The sequence below is a fragment of the Cygnus olor genome, chromosome 13 (genome assembly GCF_009769625.2).
Source record: "Cygnus olor isolate bCygOlo1 chromosome 13, bCygOlo1.pri.v2, whole genome shotgun sequence".
NCBI lineage: Eukaryota > Metazoa > Chordata > Aves > Anseriformes > Anatidae > Cygnus > Cygnus olor.
This window is the reverse complement of record NC_049181.1, coordinates 17684545-17705490: the sequence shown is the minus strand read 5'-3', so window position 1 is coordinate 17705490 and position 20946 is coordinate 17684545. Positions and strand designations below refer to the sequence as shown.

General features: G+C 45.7%; 1 protein-coding gene across 2 annotated transcripts in view; it reads right to left on the bottom strand.

Moving 5' to 3' along the window:
• Positions 1 to 20946, bottom strand: part of AMOT (angiomotin) — a 49547-nt gene that overhangs the window by 18206 nt on the left and 10395 nt on the right. Inside the window, exons 1-7 of one of the 2 annotated variants that reach the window (XM_040572840.1) lie at positions 20565 to 20820; positions 17828 to 17989; positions 15534 to 16452; positions 9311 to 9761; positions 7306 to 7450; positions 5742 to 5834; positions 2920 to 3065 (exon numbers count right to left, since the gene is read on the bottom strand). In XM_040572840.1, coding sequence (XP_040428774.1) covers positions 2920 to 3065; positions 5742 to 5834; positions 7306 to 7450; positions 9311 to 9761; positions 15534 to 16405 — 1707 coding nt within the window. In that variant the 5' untranslated portion in view covers positions 16406 to 16452; positions 17828 to 17989; positions 20565 to 20820. Of the gene's footprint in view, positions 1 to 2919; positions 3066 to 5741; positions 5835 to 7305; positions 7451 to 9310; positions 9762 to 15533; positions 16453 to 17827; positions 17990 to 20564; positions 20821 to 20946 lie in introns of those variants that run through there. The other variant, XM_040572841.1, reaches the window with a different exon arrangement.

The following is a 20946-nucleotide window of genomic DNA, read 5'->3' as shown; positions in this document are numbered from 1 at the left end:
TTTAGCATTTTGCAAAAATAAACTCCACACTATCTAATTTTAATGGCAGCTTGTTCTAAACCTGAGGAGTCATTTCACCACTTCTGACAGAGCAGGGGAAATATTCTGAATACCTGCTTTTGCTTCCAAAAGCAAAGGTACCTGAGATCATTCCTTTCTCTATCACATTTAGCATGCCTTTGTCTCTTCCTTCCCTCTAACTTGGATGCTAAAATCCAGTACGTATAAAACTCCCCAAGCTCCAGAGGAGGAGACAAGTACCTACATTTTACAGATGGGTGGTTTTGCCCAAACTGGCAATTCAGGCCAAGGATTTTAAAAAGAATGTGTACGTTCCAGTTTCAATGCAACATGTAAATCTGGCCATGGTGACATATGGCTTACAGGTCTCATTAAAACAGAAATAAAATATTCTTTTTATAAAGGATCTGGTGAATACAAGGCAGGGTAGCTCTGCTCAATAGGAAGTCAAAACGGAAGGGGAAAAAAAAGCTGAAAACTCACATTACAGGATGCAACAACTGAAATATGCACACCCCCCTCAGGCCTTGAGCCAGAGAGGCTGCCAAACCTTAACGTAAGGAACTCCACCTCTTCTGCAGGACTAGTTTGGAAATTCCTGACAATTACAGGGACTAACAACCCAGATGAGGCTGGCAGGAATAAAAGAAGTAATTGACAAATTGTTCATATATCTTGGTCACTGAATGTCAGAAACTCAGGCTGACATTTAGACTTGCTTCTGAACGGTGCCCTGAGCACCAAGCAGCTCGCTTGGCTGTCTTTCGGAAAGTTACCAAACAGCTTGGGGATTTCTGAAGTTCCCACAACTTAATGCTAATGAGGCAACAAATGCTCCATAATCCTAAGCATTTCATTAAAAAGTGATTTGGGAAATATGCAAAAGTGACTCTTCACCCTTTCTTTTTTTTTTTTTTTCCCTTGTTCCCCCTCACCTCTAGGAAAAAGCAGAGTTAATTCCTGCTCCCTCACTGAGACGCTTCCATATTTATCTACAACAGGAAGGGTGGCACTTCCTGCACGCCCTGGGATTCAAGCAGAGGTTGGATGCAAATGACCAGAAACCTTCGTGCAATCTAGAGCAGGGCATTTCACTCTCTATTGGCATAGGTGTGTTTGGGTCATGCAAATCTGGCCACATTTACTTACCCATTTTCCTATTCTACCTAAGCAGAAATACTTTGCAACAGCACTGAAAACAATTCTTGTAGTAAAATGAGAGGTCTTTCAAAAAGAAAACATACAATTATTATTGCCTCTGAAGGCTTCAACTTTGCACAGAAGCTTGACCTAGCCAAGTGCTGTGCGTGCTGACCCCGGCTGACCGCAGCATCTTTATAAAGCCAGCTCCAAGCATGTGAATGACCCCAGGGAAGCCACCAGGATGTCCTGTGTACTTAAAGCTGGTCACACGTGAGACTTTTAGAATCATTAAGGCACTGAAAAATCTGAATGAGAGGCAAGGAGCTGCCATACATTGCAGAATCAAAAGACAGAACAGTTTGAGAGAGAGCCAAACAGGAGATCTGATCGTGGTTCTGTTTAAGTTCCCCTATACCTAATGCTCCCTGTCCCCCAAAGCAGCCAAGGTGCAAGTCAGCCCTGCCAGGAAATGCTGCGGTCCTCGTGAAATCAATGGACTTGTCAGCTGTGTGCGGGGCTGAATGGGGACAGCGATACTTGAACGTTCCTTTGAATCTGCTCTTCTTTCTTCATTGTTATAACTTGTATTGCAGGGAAGCTGGCTCCCCAGTGATGAACCACGGCCAGTGGATGCTTCAGATGGCCTCACCAGTGTTTGCAGTGACCATGAGGGCAGTCCAGGAGAAAGCACAGAAGAGCTACTGAAGCAAGTAAAAGCTCAGAGAAGAGCAGACTAAAATTAAGAAGGCAGCTGCATCTGTACCTGGGAGAGAAAGAAGGCAGGCAAGACAGGAGGATGCTCACTTTGTATTTGACCATCCCTCCTCTGCTGGCACACCAGGATCCTAAGCAGAAAGAGGAGTAGAAGCTGACAAAGGGAGGGTTTATGACAAAGGGAAGGTTTAAAGAATGTCTCCAAAATGCAAGATGCAGGTGGGTGTAGGCACAGTGCTCAGCTGAGGGGTTTGATGAGCACCAGCAGGCAGGAAGATGGCAGAACTGAAGGAGAGAACAAACCTGCCCTTGAGGAAGTCTGCTTGGCCATGAGATTTCCTCCACGGGCTCTCTATGGAGGAAGAGTAGGAGTAAAGGAAGCAGGGTCTGGGAGTGGGAAATGGAGCCTTGGAGAGGAAAGGAGTAGGCGGGAGGAAAGAGGACGGCCGCTATGACGCAGAAGGGCAGCAAGGTGAGAGCCATGTGCGAATGGCAGGGACAAGGCTACAAAAGAAACTGCTGTGAAAGCTGCCCAGCTAAGCAGCTCAAATTCATTATCCTCTCCTGGGAGGAAAGGGACAGAAAACAAGCAAGGTCATTGTCATGCCCAGCTTATTATGAAGGCCGGGCACACGCAGTGATCTGCACCGTGTACCACGATAACCTGGTGTGAGTGGAACACCTGGCAAGGGGACAAGCTGCATTCATTTGCTATTAGTTAAAAAGTCCATTCAGATCTGAATTTCAGCCAAGTTCAGGAAATTGCTAGGGCTGGGATTTCAGTCCCAGTCCACTTTTATCAGTTAAAACAAAAAGAAAATGAAACATGGCTGCCTAGACGAAAGCACTTGCAAGGAAATACAGATTTGTGGCTTATCTGTGCGCCGTTCAGTGGCTTAGCTAACCAACACAAAGCTAAGCCGATATAAACAGCTTTGAAGCAAGCAGATTTCCTTGTAATTTGCACAAGACGAACTTATTCCCACAGTCGCTTTCACTGGAATGCAAGCTACCCCAGTTTCTCCCTCCCAGCTGCCTTACCTCCTCCTCCAGTTTCACCACCTTGGCCTGAGCGTTGTTCAAGGCCTGGTCTCGGATCTCAATATGTCTCCGCTGGTCTTCGTTGGTGGAGCGTGCAGCAGCCAGTTCTATTTCCAGTTTCTCCTTTTCCCGCTGTGTCTCCTTGTCTATCAAAATAAGGTGAGAGTTAGCAATGGACAGCACTCTTCTCTACCCAGCTTTAAGGAGTCCTTCCCTCCAGAGGTGGGGAAAAGATGGGGCACCTCATGCTGGGACTTCTCACAAGACAGAGAATGCAAATCTGTAGCTATGGGGAAAAAAAGCATGTGGCTTTCAAGGAACAGAAGGATTTATAGCCCTGAAAAACAAGCACGGCACCTTCACGTAACAATATGCCACAGTGCTAAACGAGGAGGAATAGAAGGTGCATCACTCAGTACAGTTAGGTAATTTGCTCTGATTATACAGATGGTTAGCGAAGCTTGGCACCTCTTCACCTCTGAGCTTTCAGCACTGGAAAACAAACTGGGTGATTTTAATGTCCCAGGTTGGGGAAGGGAGGTAGCAAGCTTTTGTGCCTGAAAAACTTGTGCTCCTTTTCTTCACGCTGACCCTGCAAACAGGAAGGTTGTTCTGCCTGGGGCAGCTGCCCTCCTGCTCAAAGTAACACCCATTTGTCCCACTTGGCTGGCAGTTTCACCAAAGGACGGAGCAATAAAGTTCCTTGGTCTTCCTCTGCTGCCCTTAAAAACGACCCTCTGGGCCAGGACCTGGGCACCTGCATCTGTTCTGCAACTGCTCAAAGCAAACCTGCAGTTCAGGAAAGCTTTTTGCCCAGTGCAGAGCTTATGCCCAGTGCTTTAAGTCTCTCCAAGCACAACTTCTGGTCCTTTCCTCCTCCTCTCCAGAAAGAGCCTGACCTAGTGGGAGCAGCTATGCTCTGTGTTCAAGGAACAGGTTAACTGCCTTTGTAAAAAAAAAAAAAAAAAAAAAAGTAAACAGGATGAAATAACTGGGGACTGAAGAAATTATCACAGAAGGGTGTAAAGCAAAGCCACAACACAGAGCTGGTGTCCTCTGCATATGTTGTCATTCCCAGCTCGAGCCAGCCAGCTACAATGATAACATTAACACACTCGCTGCATATACATAACCACAGAATACTCCCTCAAGTGATCTACACCCAGCACTGATGACACCAGAGAAACTGCATTCCAGAAACTAATATCCCACGACAAAGGAATGAGGACAAGGAGTGGAAGGCTTGAAAAACAGGAACTAGATCCTGGGTGTTAGGACAGACTGCATATGGAGTACACAGGCCCATTTGTGCAAGCATGTGCATAGCTATATTTACAGGACCACAATTATTCCCTTTCTTCTGCCAGCAGAGAGCCAAGAGCAAAGCTTTAGCAATGTGGAGCAGCTAAAGATTCCCTTCTGCTAAGGGGATCAGTGCAGCCCACACACAGGTTGCAGAAGAAACCCGTCCACCAACAGCACCTCTGAACTCTGCAGAGCAAACCCCTACTGCCACGAGCTAGCCTTTGACAGAAGACACAGGGATAAAGGCTCGAGGCACCCCCAGCCTGTTCTTTTCCCCATCTCTCCTGTCCCAGCATTTCTCCTCCACCCAGGAAATGAGCTGCTGACAGCGTCAGCATGTTACAATGCATTGCAGGAGAAGATGGGCAGAGCTGATGCAGGGTGGCATTAAGCCAGAAGGTATCAATCAGCGCCAGCAGGCTGTTTGTTAATCTGTCACTGCTTGCAGCAAGGCTTTTGGAGGTTCTGCTCCAGACTTTTCCCCAAACGAGTACCGCTGCACCGACAAGCGCCTGCAGCACCCCTAGAAATGCTGGGACTGCCAAAACGCAGCTCTAAGGTTTCCACGTTCATCCAAAAGTAGGAATGGCACCTAAAGCTTCTGAGCTTTGGCCTCCCCACCTCCCTGGGCAGACCTACGGATCTCAAAAGCCAGACTAAACTCACAGACTGCCCACTGCCACCAGGCGAGCCGAATTCACACCCTGGCAGCCATCTGCTTGCAGTGTAAGCCACGAGGAATAAGCTGAAGGCAACACAAGAGAGCAAGAGATACCAGCATTTGTCAGAGCAGCAGCAGTACGTGTTACATCACAGAAAAATCTCTCTTTTGCAATTTTATTGCATTACCTTTTTATATAACAATTGGAGAAAAGCGAGCATTGTCAGAAGGGCGGAGCACGCTATGGGATGAGAGGAAAGTTGGCTCGCCGCCGTCAGCCTCAAGACATTTTAGCACAAAGGAAAAGCAGCATTTCACATCTGTCATTTCGGTTTGCCCTGTGATAAATCCATGGCTGCAGACAAAATTCATGGCCTTACGCAGAACAGCATACTGCAGGCAGGATTAATCCCCCTTATTTGTGCTGAACTGGATAGTGCAGCAGCAAATTAAAGAGGAAAGAGATACGAGACCTACAGCGTTCCAGTCCCACCGGCCCTAACTCATGCTAGGACTCTTGCCAGCCTGGGAAGGTTTAATTCCAAAGCTCTCAGGGAGCAAAACAGTTGCTCAAATTATCCTACACATTATGGAGCAAACACTAATTTTATAATGCAACTACACGCTCTGTTTGCTCCAAAATCCCTAGTAAATGCTGTCAGATGGACCATACATGCATACAAAAAGAATTACTGAATGTGTCCTCCTTCCTCCACTGCCAGCTTTGGACTGCCGCTGCCTCGATTTCTGTCCCAGTAGAAAACTGACAGATCTGAACTACGCCACCCTGCTCATTTTTATCCTATCCAGGATGACCGGAGCGCTTCTCCTGACCCATAATGACTGCGTAACTCACTTTGTGCAAAGAGTTGAGAGATGGTTTTCCGATTGTCTTCAGAACCCTCAAATTCCTTCTCCGCAAGCTGCTTGTTGGCTGTCTCCATACGTTCTGCAGAATTGTTCAAGAAAAGAAAAGCTGAAGAATCAAAAACTTTCAAGCATTAGACTTGCATCTGCACAGGACATGCAAGCTAGGGGAATGGATCTCCTCATTCTACACAGCCCAAAGTCAAAAGCCTACCAGCAGCTGTCACTCACTTTTGAAACGTTTCTAATTATGTCCTTGAGAAAATATTCTCAAGGAGACAGAACAGATTGGAGTTCCAAAGAAATTACTTTAAACGATTATAACATAATTTATAAATTTATTTTTTTCTACTTTTGTAAGCGTTAAGACTCCTCAGACTTCAGTATAAGAAGCAGATACATTTCAGTCTTTGTGTCACAAGTTTTATTAAGAATGGTTTCAGAAACCTCTCTGCATAAACTTATTTTTCCCACCCAAATAAATCTCACCATGCAATTAAAAGATTCCCTTATAATCCTCCACTAAATCTTAATAGCTAGAAGATTAAATCACTGTTGTCTAATGACCTGACTTCAGGGAAAAACATACAATTCCAGGGATAGCTTAAATGTTCTGCTGCTGCAGGCTACTAGAAATTTATATCAGTCTATAAAAATAAAAATGAAATGTTTATGCTGTGTTTTATTATGAATAAGATTACTTAATGCAGGCCTTTGTGTGCTGTCCTTCTCGATAGCACTGGGCACTGCACGGCCTTACTTCTTCGATGCAAAACAGCTTCTGGGAACACAGTATGAGACTAAGGGCAGAGAAAGCAGATGACTCGCAGGACAATCAGATAGCTTTCATAAAAAAATTAAACTTACATTTTAAAAGACTGATTATACACTTTTACACATCTAGCATTGCAGATGGTCTTTGCCTTTCAAACTAATGCCTAAACTTTGACCCACATTAAGGTCAAATACTATTCGACACCGCTCTCCCTCGCCAGCCATCGTACTCCCTCAGCCTCCTAGCAAGAAGCAGACACTAACAACATCTCACTCTGCAAGAGAAAGGGGGATCCAAAAAAACAGATGCCTACATTGATAAGGAATGACAAGACCTTCAGGAAGAACAGACAGCCTGCAGTTTGTATGTCAGTGCAGAGGGGTCACTGGACAGGAAATAAAGTGAACATGCCTGGTGTGGGATTAGGCAGTCAGCAAAAGGTCTCTCCATTTGTATAAACTGAACAAATTGTACAAATTGCAGCTAGGATATAAGACAAGAAAATTCCAGGCTTGCATCTGGTTTATGGTATTTGGCTTATCACATGTTTCTCCTCAATGAGAAACAGGCTGGGAATGAGAGACAACAGCATGCTTCTAAACACGTCTTTTCCATGCTCCCAGCAAGCACTTAAAATCCCAGACTACTGAATATACCTGAATACACTGAATATATCCCAATTGTCACAACAAACACTCCTGCAGCACCACGCTGGACTGGTAAGTAAGCACAGCAGTAAAAAGATCACATTGAAGAAAAGAAGTTTTGTTTCATTCACCTCTCAGATCCCTGTTGAAATCATGAAGCCTACGAATTTCTCCTTCCAGCTTGTTTCTCATGGCCTTTTCCAGGGCATCCCGCTTCGAGGATGACTTCTCCAGGTTTTTGTATGCCTCTGAAACTTGTTGAATTTCTGTTTCCAGCTGCAGTAAAAGTGAAAACAAGCACTTACTATTTTATCACTAACAATTCTTTTCACTTAGCCTCAGAAAGGAGATTACTTTCTCTTGTTTTCTTTGTTGAGATAAAATCCACCTACACCTATATATCAAATAAAATGACAGAATCTCATTTTCTGAGGGATCCTTTTACATTAGGAACAACAACAGCTGAAATGAAGATCTGGGCTCTCCTTCCAGACTCCAGCACTATTTCTCCAATACGATCAGAGCACAGAGTAAACTGAAGGAGACAAATGCCATCTGTTCCTTACTACACTGGGCGCTACTTTGGTCAAGTTGGGCAAAAAACAATGAGATAAGCAGCTAATGGGATACTGAGTTGGGTCAGTAAAATTAAATAAGAAAGGTGAACAAAACTATGCTAAAAAATGCAAGCGTCAGCCCCTGCACTGCTGCTGAACCCTGTAGCTATGTCATTGTTATGGTCCAAAATTCACAAAACCTCCTGATGTTCATTGCTTGCACTCCCACAATTTGGTTGTGTTTTTAAATATTCAATTTAATTCAGTGGGGGGAACATTTGTAGTAAAAGATTTTTTTCTCCTTCCTGCCAGCCTTCAACACAAAGCTTCTTGGTTTGAGCTTAGGCAAGCAGCTGATCACCCAGGCAGGAGGAGATTCACTTCTGACTCTCCTTGCCAGGCACGGCTTTGCACTGCTGTGGAAGCGTGGATGCACGTAATGGCAAACCCCATCGGTAAACGATCAACTGGGGGACAGGGGGCAGTTCATTTTTATCCTTCTTTCATTATCAGGAAGCTGTCAAACATTTCTCTAAAGCATTTCCTGGCCAGGAACCTTCCAAAAAAAATACAACACAATGAACATATGTCCCTGGAAAGAGGCAACATAGGAAATAAATCAGCGTGGGAAGCCACACTGGTCATCTGAACTCCAGTGTTTTAATCAGCCACACATTTTTCTGTCCTGGGAGACTGCTCAGTGCAAAGAGCACTGCAAGGCCCACGAAGTCCTGAACTGCAAGCAGCGTGAGCCTTTTCACAGCTGCACAGCAAAGCAAGGCTGACCTGCTGCACAACTTTAAGCCACTGGTCATCAAGAAGTTATTTCTATGAGGCTGTAGTGAAAATATCTGCACACATGCCTATTACTGATGGCTCTCACTGGATTTTTTTTTTATTTTTTTAAATGTGTGGGAGAACGGCTTTATCATCACTCGTTCGTTTTTTTCTCTTTTTATAAAGCCAAAGGTGGCAAACAGCTTGATCCAAAAGAGGACAGTAAGTTTTCACGGAAGTTGTGTGGTATCAAGGGAGGTCTTTTTACATGACTTCAGTGACAAAACTGTTAGTCTCAGTCCTGCAGTCCAAATGTCTCTAACGCAGCCATAGCAACAGTACTTTCTTGCACTCTGTCCTCCCAGCCAGTTTGGCAGCCATGCCCCCTGTTGCCTACTTGAGTGACCATGTCCTCATGCTGATTCAGACAAGCCCTGCCCACGGTCTCTAAACTCTTTCAGACTGATGGGAAAAGGAAGCCTGCTGCTATCCTGGAAATAGGAACACTGGCTTTAATCAAGCAAGCCAAACAGCCAGCCTTTTTGAGACAGCTGATGAGGATGCTCTTTTAAGCATGGTCAATTAGCTGTTAGAATTAAACTGAAGGATTTGATTCTATCTTCTGATGAAGTTAAGCTGCTGCCCCCAAAGGGACAGGATACAACTAATCAATCTGCATAAAAAAGACTCTGAATTAGATAAATCAAACCCTTAAGCAAGCAATGTAACAACTGCAGATGAGATCACTCAATTATGGATGACACCAGACACAGGAGAGTGCCTGAAATTGGAGTATACCCACCTTCTGCAACCGGGCCACCTTCTCGTAACACCCATCTAGCTCCTGTCGTAGAGACCTGTTCTCTTCTGACAGGATTTCCACCATTTGCTGGGCCCTGGAAACTATAGAAAAAGGATCTACTTGCATCTGTTGGTACGGGGAAGGTATCTGCTGAGCCCTGGACATTACGGAATAGGAATCGCCTTGCTGCTGCGGGCCCAGAAAAGGCTGGCATAGTCGGTACAGATCTCCCTGATGCACTTGGTTTGACAAGAAGGGCTGCTGGGTCCGTGGCAGGAGGCCAGGATCTCCCTGGCTCGGAGTCAGGGGCTGCTGATGCTGGGAAGGGGACAGCCTGGATGGCGGTGGAGACTGGAGCAGGGTCAAAGATCCCAAGGACGTCAAGGACGACGTCGGACTGTGGTGGTGAGGTGGTCTCTGTTGTAGCTGCAGCTGCACGTCTGGGTTCTGCCTGGAAAACAGAGAGAAGAGGCTCTGTCAAAGTCATGCAGAAGGCGATGCGTCAACCAACCAACACGACAGGAGATGATGCGTGTAGCTCCTAGCCACAGGTATTCCTACACAAAAAACTCATGTTTATTTTTTTAACATTTGTTTAAAAAATGTTTTAAAATCAAATAGTTACCAGAAAATAAATACTAAGTACATGACGGTCATCCTCATGAGTCTACTTTGTACAGAAACACCAAGAGAAACTACATCAATAACCACTGACCAAAATTATTTTTTACATTTTTTTTCCACACTTTGTGGATAAAACAGCTTGACTGAGGACTGCTGGGAATGAGTTCTTTTGTTCCACGCTGAAACATTCAATCTCTCGTGGAGAAAACAATGAATCTTCTGCAATTAGGATACGAAGTTAAAGGAATCGGCTAAGCTCTCTGTTACTACGCCAGCACCACTGGTACAAGTTCTCCTAACTATCAACTGACAGGCTGCAGCCTGGTCAAACGAGCGAGTTACAGGACGTGAAAGCCAGCCCAAGAGTCAGGAGCAGCCTCCCGATTCAGAACCTCCCGTAGCCCTGTGCAGTGGATGTATTCACTGCTCCTAACAATAACCTCTGCAGGATATCGAACCCGGATCGAGCCATCTGCAACGCGCTTGCATCTACTCACAGAACCAACCCCAAGCTACCCTGGCTCACGTTTCCCAGGCTCTGGAGATCCCCAGCTTAAACTCCGCTGTGCTAGCCAAGGAGCAGACCTTTCTTAGAAGATTGCATGGATTTATCGTACTTGGATGACCTCAGGAGGCAGGCTTTGCTTCCTCCTCCAAAGACATTCAACCTCCAACAGCCCCATGGTTGTCTGCATTCCCAGAAGGGACCCTACGGGATCGCTCTGCTGTGATCTGGGGGTGCTGGATGTACAAAAGAGCCCCCGGCACAGCTCTGCCACCACACCAGGAGGGTTAGCAGCATGTCAGATCGATAACAGCGAGCGTGGAGCTGAACTGGGAGCCAAAGGGTTACACAAAGGGCTCCTGGGCCGATGTGCAAACACTCAGCATCGTCCTTCCTGTGCTGTGCAGAACGAACACATCAACTCCTCAGAGCCGTCCAAAGAGGAAACGCCTGCACTACTCACATCTGGCTGCCAGCGCCTGCAGGAGGCTGTAGGTTCCCAGGCCGGCGGGGGGTTCACTATTTCAGTGCTGTGCATCCCACGTCTCATCTTCCCCGCTTTCCAGCAGAGAAGGTGCATGGAAACCTCCCAGCTGACGCTCGGGTTCCTCAATGGGGAAACAAATCTAGCCTTTCTCACTTAGGGGAAAAACAGCTAATTACTACGGTCCCTGTCAGCAGCAGCATTTCAGGAGCTGTATTTCCACAGGAACGACTGTATGCAGTGTGGGGATCCTGAGGGTCATGCAGAAGAGAGACGTGCAATTAATTTCCTCAGGAACGTTCAGCTTAGCAGCTTGGTTCTTCCTTCCCTGGGAGGTCAGCTCTACTTATCACTGCACTTAGCTCCTTACTTTTATTTGCCATTTCTCACAGTGAAGGCAAAAGCACCACAGGACATGCTCAGCATCACCTAGGGGCTGGAAACTACCTGAAATAAACTTTCTCAGCTCACCCAGGGTACACGCAAAGTTTAAACTCTGCTTCTTAAGAACCCCCCCAGCTCCTCAAGCTTTTTCTTTACATGATGTCACGCTCCTCTGTTGGATGTTGTAATCAATTAAGGAACAAGTCTGCTGTGACAATTAATTTCCGATGACCTGCAGAGGTTAGACCAAAATAGTTATGCTGCCAGTCTGCCTCCTAGCTGAAAAAAACATCACCCCAAACCTTCCCGATCCTGAACTCGCAAAATACCCCCTCCGAGTCTGAAAACAACCTGAAGCAGTGATTCAGAGAGAACCAACTCCACTGATTAGCCGTGTGCTAATATTATAAGCCTCACAAGGCCTATTTGGATGCCAATGTTAACAACTCAAGCTATTTGACTCGAGGCATCCCGTTATTATCAGAGACCCATGGGCAGAACCTTGCCGTTTCCCCAGGACTCGAGCCCCAGTGAAAAGAATGCAAAAATGGGCAAAGAAAAGCAACAGATGCCTGATATTAACATTTTTTAAGACTCATTGTAAAGAAGCACTCTAGGAAATCATGGCCGAGTATTTCTAACCAAGATCCATTTCCAAGATTCCCAGCATTTTGGCATGCACATCCAAAGCCTCGCACATCTTGAAAATACACCAGTTTGGGGGGTTCAGGCTACAACACGAGGCTGGGAGCCTCTCCTGCTGCGCTGCAGCTTCCCAAGCGTCACAAATGCTTTTGCATTCCCCGCGACACAAGATCATCCAACTGGGGATCGCGTTTTGCTGGAAAATAAATATAATAGAAAGTAAAATAACAAAAATATAATAAAAATAATATATAGGTATTTCCTAGTGACCTCGGTGCCATCTAAACCTTTTAAGATCCTGTATGCAAACTTCCACGTGCATGTTCAAAGAACTTTTACAGCATCCCCACTACTTTCAGTTTTGTCTCCCAAAATACCTACATGTATTTCGTGGGCTCACATGAGCTGGCTCTGAGATCCCTCAGATTAACATGAGAATCATGGAGTTTATTCTTCTGGTAACCCAATTCGGGACCCAGAGGTTTTAGAAAGGTAGAGAAACCCAACTGTACTATTTGAGGTTTTTAAAGCTCTGAAATTTTAAGGTATGTTGGGGTCACCTAACAGAACTGTTGATAGAATGGTTATACGACCTTTCCTTCCTGCGAGGATCAGTCCTCAGGTAACCCTGCAGCAGTAATTACAATTATTTCCAACCAACCACTTCAGGCAAGAACGCAGACAGACTCTTAAAATACGTGGAAGACAAAATTACTCAATATCTTTCAATTTGCCTCAGCGTCGTAAAGACTTAAAAACCTCAAATACAGAAAAAGAAAAAAAAAACACAACCCTGCAATAATTCCTAGAAATGTTTAAGCTTGAAAACACAACTTTAAGGGCCACTTCATTCTGAAGACTATCACACAAGAATCTCCGCTTCCCTTACAGCCCCTGGCACGCATCACAGAAACGCAGCACCGGGGCCAAGCACAAATGTGGATTTATGGCTCTGCAACTCCAAGGGTCACGTTAGCTTTTAAGACGGGGATATGGTGTAAGGGCAGTTCCACGAGCAAACCCAGCCATCGGGAGCCCGGAGGCGATTTACTAATTACGGGGCACATTCTGCAGGCCTCCCTCTCAAAAATGGGATTTATCCCTGCAGCAAGCGCTTGGTGATTTAGGCTCTGAACAGAGGATGGTGCTGGGATCGGACACCGGCAGCTCCCTCTGTGCTGTGGCAGCCCCTTCTCCCCAGCTCTTCCTCTTCCACCTGAAGGTTTGCTTCAATCGCCGGTGCTGCAGGGCAGATTTTAAGAAGAGAGCAGGGGTTTTGGAGCTTCGCATGCAGCCAGCCCTCTTCTGAACTGCAAAATTTCCAAACAAGAGCGCAGACGCCTCCGGCGTGCCTGGTATTTACATTAAACCAACCTGGTTAGGAACATGTATGTGTTCCCAAACTTACACCGCCCAGGAGCAGGTGAGGCAAAATGTTTGCCGACTGGTTTAGACTTACCACACGGCCCATTCCTTTCCCAGACCGGGGAGGGTGAAGCATGAGAATGCTGTGAATTCCCCAATGTTTATCTTGCTCAACGAGTTTTTATTTAACCGCATCGTTAGGTCACCCTCAAATTCCCCCGAACAATGAGGGGAAAAACCCGCAGAAAAGGGTGGGGCTTCCCCAGCAGAAAGAAGGGGCTTTGTTTCCTTGACACATGCTTGGAAAAATGCACACACGTTTCCCAATCCAAATTAATCCCGATAAACGCAGGGCCGCAGTGCAGGGCAGCTTGGAGTGCCTGAAAATACTTCGTCACCCCGGAGAGGCTGCAAAGACGCTCGCTTGCACGGCTCGGCACGGGGCAAATGCCCTCCTGGAAGCTGGATGGCTTTAAACTCCTGCCCCATTATCCAGCTGCACCTTTAGTAACACAGAAGGTTTCTTGTCCAAATGACAGCTCCTCTCCAAGCCTGTGGGAGAGGGAGGGGAATAGAAGACTCGCTGCCTTCCCTTGCTCCGCTGCTCTGTAATTTATGGATTAGCCTTGCAATTGTTCCACTGCTTCAGCATTTGCTTGCAAAGGAAACCTCTTCTCAGCACAGCTATTTAGGTTAAAAAGTAACCTCATTAGATTCCCAGTGCTTTGAAGACAAATTTCGGTTGCTTCCCCTACTGGAAACCTTGCCAGCTGAACCTTTCTCCTCCTCCTCCCCCCGCTTTTCTTTCGAGGCAGCCAGGATCCATCCCATACAGACAAAAATCACCCTGTCTAGAGGAGCTGGCTGCTGGCATGTTTTCAAATACCTCTCCCTTACACAGCAAGCAGGCTGTGTCTCAGCCTCGCTATATTTAATGCCCTGAGTATTTCTGATGCAGCAGCACCATTACAGATCTGTTTCCTTTCCTGCATGCAGAAGATTTGAGGCCTTTGAATTTTCAAAAAGATTTGCAACGAGCCTCGACAATCATTGCCACCCCCCCACAAACCCTTTACTTCCCCTCTTCCTGGCCTCTTTATTATTTATTTAGCCAGATCAAAGGGCCTTTTCATCAGGCTTGTATGCTGCTGAAGTCATTTCAGATCACAAACAATGGTGGACAAACTCTGAAAATAGCTCCCCATAGGACTAAGAAGGCTCTGAGCAGACTCAAATTCCCCACAGCTCTGACTGTTCCCAACTACAGGCTGGTTTCTTCCTCCCGCTCCCCTCAAAACACAGAGCAGTATGTGCAAACACAAGCGCACAGAGACCTCACCATTTACTTATGCAGCAATGCCCTCCTGTTGCTCCTCGGTATTACCCTTTCAGCTTCAAAGCCAGGCCAAAATCATCACACCAAAGCCCCCCCCCCCCGGGTCTAGGACAGGGCTGAGATAAGGAAATAAGGAAGGTAGAGCCAAGACTTTCAGCCCACCTGGATAAAACTTTATCTTCACCCACGTGGACATCGGCTCTAGCCAAATCTAGCTTCTAATCTGGAGGAAACCAGAACAGGTTGGGATTTCAAATGATGCAAGGAAAATTAACAAAAGCTAAGCCAGCAAGCCTGGGATGAGGCACAAAGCACACACCACTCTCCGCTCCCATGCTTCGGTCCACTGAAAACTCTGGAAAGCCCTAAAGGAAGCTCAGGTGATTTTTATTTCCCTCACCATTATTGCTTTCGTTCACTTTCTCCTCTCCCACGTGGCATTCAGGTGCAGCTTAAACCTTAAAAAAAAAATCTTTTTTCTTGGCAGATGTAATTAAAGCACAAGTATCGCAATAAGTAACTGCAAGTTCCTAAAATGAATTGCACTGCAACTTCAGCTTCTATTTTTTTTTTCTTTACAAACCTTCTGCAAGGCTCTGGAGCTCCACTAAACTTCCTTGTGCCAGAAAATCGAACTGGCCTTTTTTCCATTTTGGTTGTGTGTGTGTTTTCTTCTTCTCTGAAATGTGTCAGGCCTCTCTAGGTAAGCTAATGAAAACAGCTCACAGTCCTTCCAGACACCGTCTGCAGCTGAACACAATATGTAGTCTCATGCAACAGAGATGGGATTTTTGCTGAAAGATAACCTGCCTCGGGAGTGCCAGTGGACTGTTTTATAGGTTCTTTCCTTATTGGGCTGTCATTTTAGGATCGTGCTTACCTGACTGACCCATACTCAGGGGGATGCTGATACCTCATCATAGGCCCATCGGATCTTCCCTGCTGGCTCACGCGGTGATCGCTATAGAAATGCCCCGAGTCCTGAGGTTTGCAGTTCATGGATGGGGTGGACACGTTTTTGTAAGGATACTCTGGAGGAGGACCCCGCTGCTCCATCCCTTTCATGCTGGGCTGGGAAGGGGGCTGCACCGAGTTCTTGTAGAACTCGTTGGAACCAGAATTTTTGTAAGGGTCGCTCGACTGCTGAGGGGAAAGCGGGGAGAGGGGGGAGAGCGGCGCGCTTGTGACTGGCGCGTGCGCCTTGACACCGCTGGTGGCCAAGGACAGCTGCATCAGCCTCTCGCTCAAGGAGCGGACGTGGCCTTGCTTGAGGTCCTTAAGTCCTTCGTCCTGGTGGACCTTCCCCGGGCTCACCCGCTGAACCGTGGGCCGCCCTTCAGTCCTCATCTTTTGGTTGGTTACCCCCGTTACGTAAAACGCTGCCCCGACGCTGGCGTGCGGCTGGCCCCTGAAATACTGTGACTGGACTTTGGCTTCCTCGTAGGTCGGGAGGTCTTCGCTGTTTTGGAGCCGCGGGGAGAGCTGCTTCTCCATGATGCTGTTGTCCACCTGGATCTCCTGGCCCTGGGGCTCCTGACGGGCAGCATGAGTCACAAGCTGGTGGTCCTGGGAGCTCAGCCCTTCGTTCTGTGGCGCTGGGTTCCCGGTGCTGTTGAAAGGGGGGGCATTTCCCGTGGCTTGCTGGTGTAAGGCGAGGAGGTTACGGTTGTCATTCGGGTTTCCGTATCTGAGCTGCTCCTGCAGCAGGCGCTGTAAAACTGTCGTAGCTGCTTGCTCTTCTGAATTCCTCATCTCAAACCGTGGTGCCTTTTGGGTGGAATGTAAAAGCTGCCCTTGACCTAAGGAAAGGAGACACGGCTATTAGCGCCTGAGTGGATCAAGCAGAAGACGTTTAAGAGCAATAGCTGGAAATACAGAAAAAAGGCAGGTTAGATTACCAAAGGTTCCCATAACAATGGGGGTCGTTAAGGCCCTTCTACCTAAGAAGGACTTGCATGCTAGGGGGCAAAGCCTCAAAAGGTGATGAAAGGTGACTTGCAAGTTTATAGAAATATCAATCGACTGCAAGCTGTAGAGATACATGCTGAATACCTCAGACAGCAAGGCTGCTTTCAGGCAGAAAGGAGACCTATAATTCACAGGATGATGGTAAAAATGCCTGAGCCCTGTTTGTTTTACACTTCGGGCTACCAACAGTGAAATACGTTTCCCATATTTAAAGGCAGACAAGGATAAAAGGGTGAAATCGGCAATTTGTCAGCTTTAAGGAAGAACGGGGAAAAAAAAAAGAGTTCCACTGAGATAGTATACGGTTCACAGAAGTAAAGAAATCTCTTAGTTTAGAACATTTAAAGCAAGTATGAATACCTGGTTAGCCAGCAGATTTTTAGAGTTAATAAATACCCAGGGAGAGATTAGTTCCTAGTCTCCCCGCTGCAAAAAATACCACGTACTGGTGCAAGTGAGGACGCCTGACTTCCTACTACACAAAGGCAACCAAATCCTCACACATGTCATCACCTGAATGCATGCAAATGTGAGAGAAGGAAAAAGAGTTGTCTGATCTAAGGCAAAGACTTGTAAGTGACAGGAAAAAACACCATGTACCAACGAGAGAAATACAAAGAGCCAGTGCCAAGCACATCTTATGAAAAGATTCAACAACCAGTGACCAACAGCAATTATACCTCACTCTGTCTCCCAGTAGAGGCAGGAATTTGATGAGGAAACTCATACCCGTTGGCCTTGCATGAGCCAAAATATTCAAAGTGAATGACACCTCTGAGACACTTAAGTAAAAGCAGAGCTACTTTTGAGCTAGAACAGCGCAGAATAGAGAGTATGCTTTACAAACTCGCACTTTATTCTGACACCATTTTTTTTGTCTCTTAGGAAGAGGCAGCTTGCTCACACAAGCTTGTTCTGTGGCAGAACCAGGGACGGACTGCTGGGGTCTGGAGACCTGGAGGGTCGTCTTTGTTCCATGTCTCCACAACCACCCCGTTTCCTCCATCAGGACAGCCTACCCCACGAGCCTACCCCTATAACACAAGGCCTTGATGCGTCAGGCAGACAAAACCCTTCTGCAAATGTTAATGAAGAGAAAGTTAAAATCCCCCTCTTTCCAGGCTACCTCACCAAACCTGGAATTCAGGCCCTGCTAAATGGCCTGGAATGCGATTCTTCGGAACCCCTACGTGAAGTGGCACGTACCTATGTCCTTCACTTTGACTTCCTTGGTAAGGAGGAGCAGTTCTGGCACATGGGGGGACTCAGCCTTCCTCCTGCAAGTCCAAAATCTCCGCTCAGAGATAGCTTCAGTATCCTCTTCAGCAGGCCAGATCACTTGATACTCTCCTCGCTTCCAAAATAATTCTGAGGAAAGCATTGAAAACATCGTTTTAATTGGCTGATGAGACCCTAGAAATAACAAACCTTGGCCCATATTTCATATATTCCTTTTGTAGCTTCTTGTTTTCTCCCAAAGCCCGGCAATTCTGATCCCTTTAGGATGAATGAACCCCCCTGTCCCTAACAATCTACTCCAGCTGCTGCTTTAATCATGACAATTTCTGCTCCAAGATTAAATGTTGCCAAGTAATGCTCTGTCCCATCTGTGCCTCCAAGTGAAACAGTGATTAAAACCCGCTAATTCTAATTCTTTAACTCCATTGTTTTTTTTTTTTTTTTGTTGATTTTTGGGGGATTGTTTTTGCTAAGAATGAAAGCTGCAGCACAGATGATGATACCCTGTGCTTACAGCTCCCTTTTCAGTGGTACTGTATATTGCAAATTGTATCAGCAGAAATCCTTTGACGAAAGGTGCTGTGGTTAAGTACTTTATTAACTTCCACGAATCATGCCTCAGAAATGACTGTGAGAATGATCAGTATATGAGCATTAGCTTTATTTTACTGACTGGGAAAGCGAGGGAAAGAAAAGGACACTGCCAAAGTATATGCCAGAAACATACTGCAGAGCCCAGCTCCAATTCCCCAAACATTCTTTAATTACGTTACTTTTCCCTTTCAGAATATAAAGCACTAAAGAAACTTTAACCGTTGAGGGGAGAATGAGGAGAACACAGGAAAATGTGCAGTTCGGTGTGTTATTCAAGAAGTTAAATCTACTGCTAAAGGTGTCCTAAATAAAAAGGCAAACGACACAAAAGAAGGGGAACGTACTTGTGTGTGCACATGGTGCGCTTGTGTTTTAAGGGTAAAAAGAACAAAAATAGTGAAATTACAAACAGTCGTTGGGATGTATCATTTAACTTACTTTCCTGGAATGTAGCAGAAAACAAAACGAGCAGATGTAGCGAAGGAACGCAGCCGTGGATGCCTGTCTCTGCCTCATTATGGCACATATCCACACCAACAAAAATTATCTCAGATCTGTACGTTAAATACTGGAGGTGTCAACAGCAATTTCAAGGCACATGAACAATATCTGAGCAGGGAACAAGGCTGTGTTGTGTGGTATGGTACTTCAAGATGGTAGTTGAAAAAAACATCTAATGTCAAATTCTTAACTGGTGACTTAGCTCGAGCGGGATATATTGAAAACAGCTGCCAGCAAATATGCAGCAAAGAACCTTTAAACCAGGCATTAAGATAGCAGATAACTAGAGCAGTTTCTAGCTTCTTTTCCCACTGTTGGGCAACAGCAGAGGACGATTCCTTGTACCCCTTCACACCACTATCATCGATTCTGCTTTTTCTTTTCTTTTTTAAACAAAGTTGCCCGAAGCAACCCTTTTTATTAGAGCATAAAAAGGCTTTTATTATGCAATATGGTGCTGCCTTTCCACCCAAAGATTTCTTTTGTCTCGACTGGAAAAATGTAAGGGGTGTGTGTGTGTTTATTATTTTTATAATACAAAGATACAACCCAGCTTGAGATCCTGCCTCACTGCCTCGAAGATTTTCTCCGCAGACAAATTCAATCTGTGCACGCCTGACTCCTTGAAACATTCAAGGAGGCAACGCTGCATGCAACCATTTCACACACCCAGCTTCACTGCACAGCCCTACAAGCTCATGCTGCTGATCTAAAGACGGGAGAGCACAGTGAAAGGATCTGCTGGGGCTGAATAAACTCATTTTAGTGTGGGTGCAAACTAGGAATCAGCTTGGAAATCCAGAACAAGAGGTGGATGGAGGTACAACATGGAGATTGTCTGGGCAACGAATACAGTTTCTTTAAATATTCAGTACGATGTTGCCTTTCCACCCAAAGATGACTTTTGTCCCAACTGGACATCTATTAGAATTAAGCCTGTTTTTTTTTCCTATTCTGTCCTTTTTTTTTTTAATTAACAAAGAAAATCTTGTGCAACTAACTTGGGTGGCAGCATTCCTGGAATCTGCTTTCTGGGCAAGCTGGAAACTCATGGCAGAACCAGTTAGTCAAACTATTTTATGTAATGAAACACAAAAAAAATGAACAGTACAATCGGTACTGTAGCCCATGTGTTATTTATTTGGACACCAAATTCTGTTTGTGTTAGGCTTGTCCAGCAATTTCAGTTTCCAGTGTGCCAAAGATTGAAATTAGTGAGGTGCACTGGAAAAGTTGTTATGATAGAGCTGGAAGGAAATTGGAACAGGTTCTGTAAACATTTTAAACAGACATCTTTTGGGGTTTAGCCTAAATCTATTAAGATGAATAGTTAACTACACTTAGTTCATTTCAGACTACCAAAAACTCTGTGAAACTGTCCTGGCTTTTGCACTGCACAGCGCATTCTTCGTAACCACAAAGCCTAGCAAAAAACCCTGCTTTCCGAGTGGAAAATTCAGCTTCAGAACAATTCTGCCCCAAGGAAGCACCGTGAGGTACATCTCCCAGGCTGAAGAGATTCAGCAGATTGTTCCCAGGCATCATAGCTCTATCATCTCACCACCTTATTCTAATCTCCAGCCTGAAATTGTCTCTCGTAAGATCGTACCTGTACGTTCTTGAGTCCAGAGCTGGCAGAACTAACCCAGGAACTGCAAGGTGCTGCACGCAGCCATGCTGAGATCACAGGTGGACGTAAAGGGGAGGGAGCATCAGCGCTACGTAAGGAAGACAAGGCCCGTGTTCGCAGGGCATTGTGTAAAACTGCAGTAACCAAGGCTTCTGTCTCAAACATCATGCAATTATGCACTGGAGCCTTGCCAGTCCCTCATGAGGAAAAGAGATTAATGAAGAATTTAAAATGATAATACCGCCACGCTGCAAGGAACCAAAGCAGCACATTTCTGTACAGCATGCAAATATTTTGCAGCATTATAAAAATAAACAAGCTTAGACAAGTGAGCTACTCACCACTGCTTGATGAGCGGCTA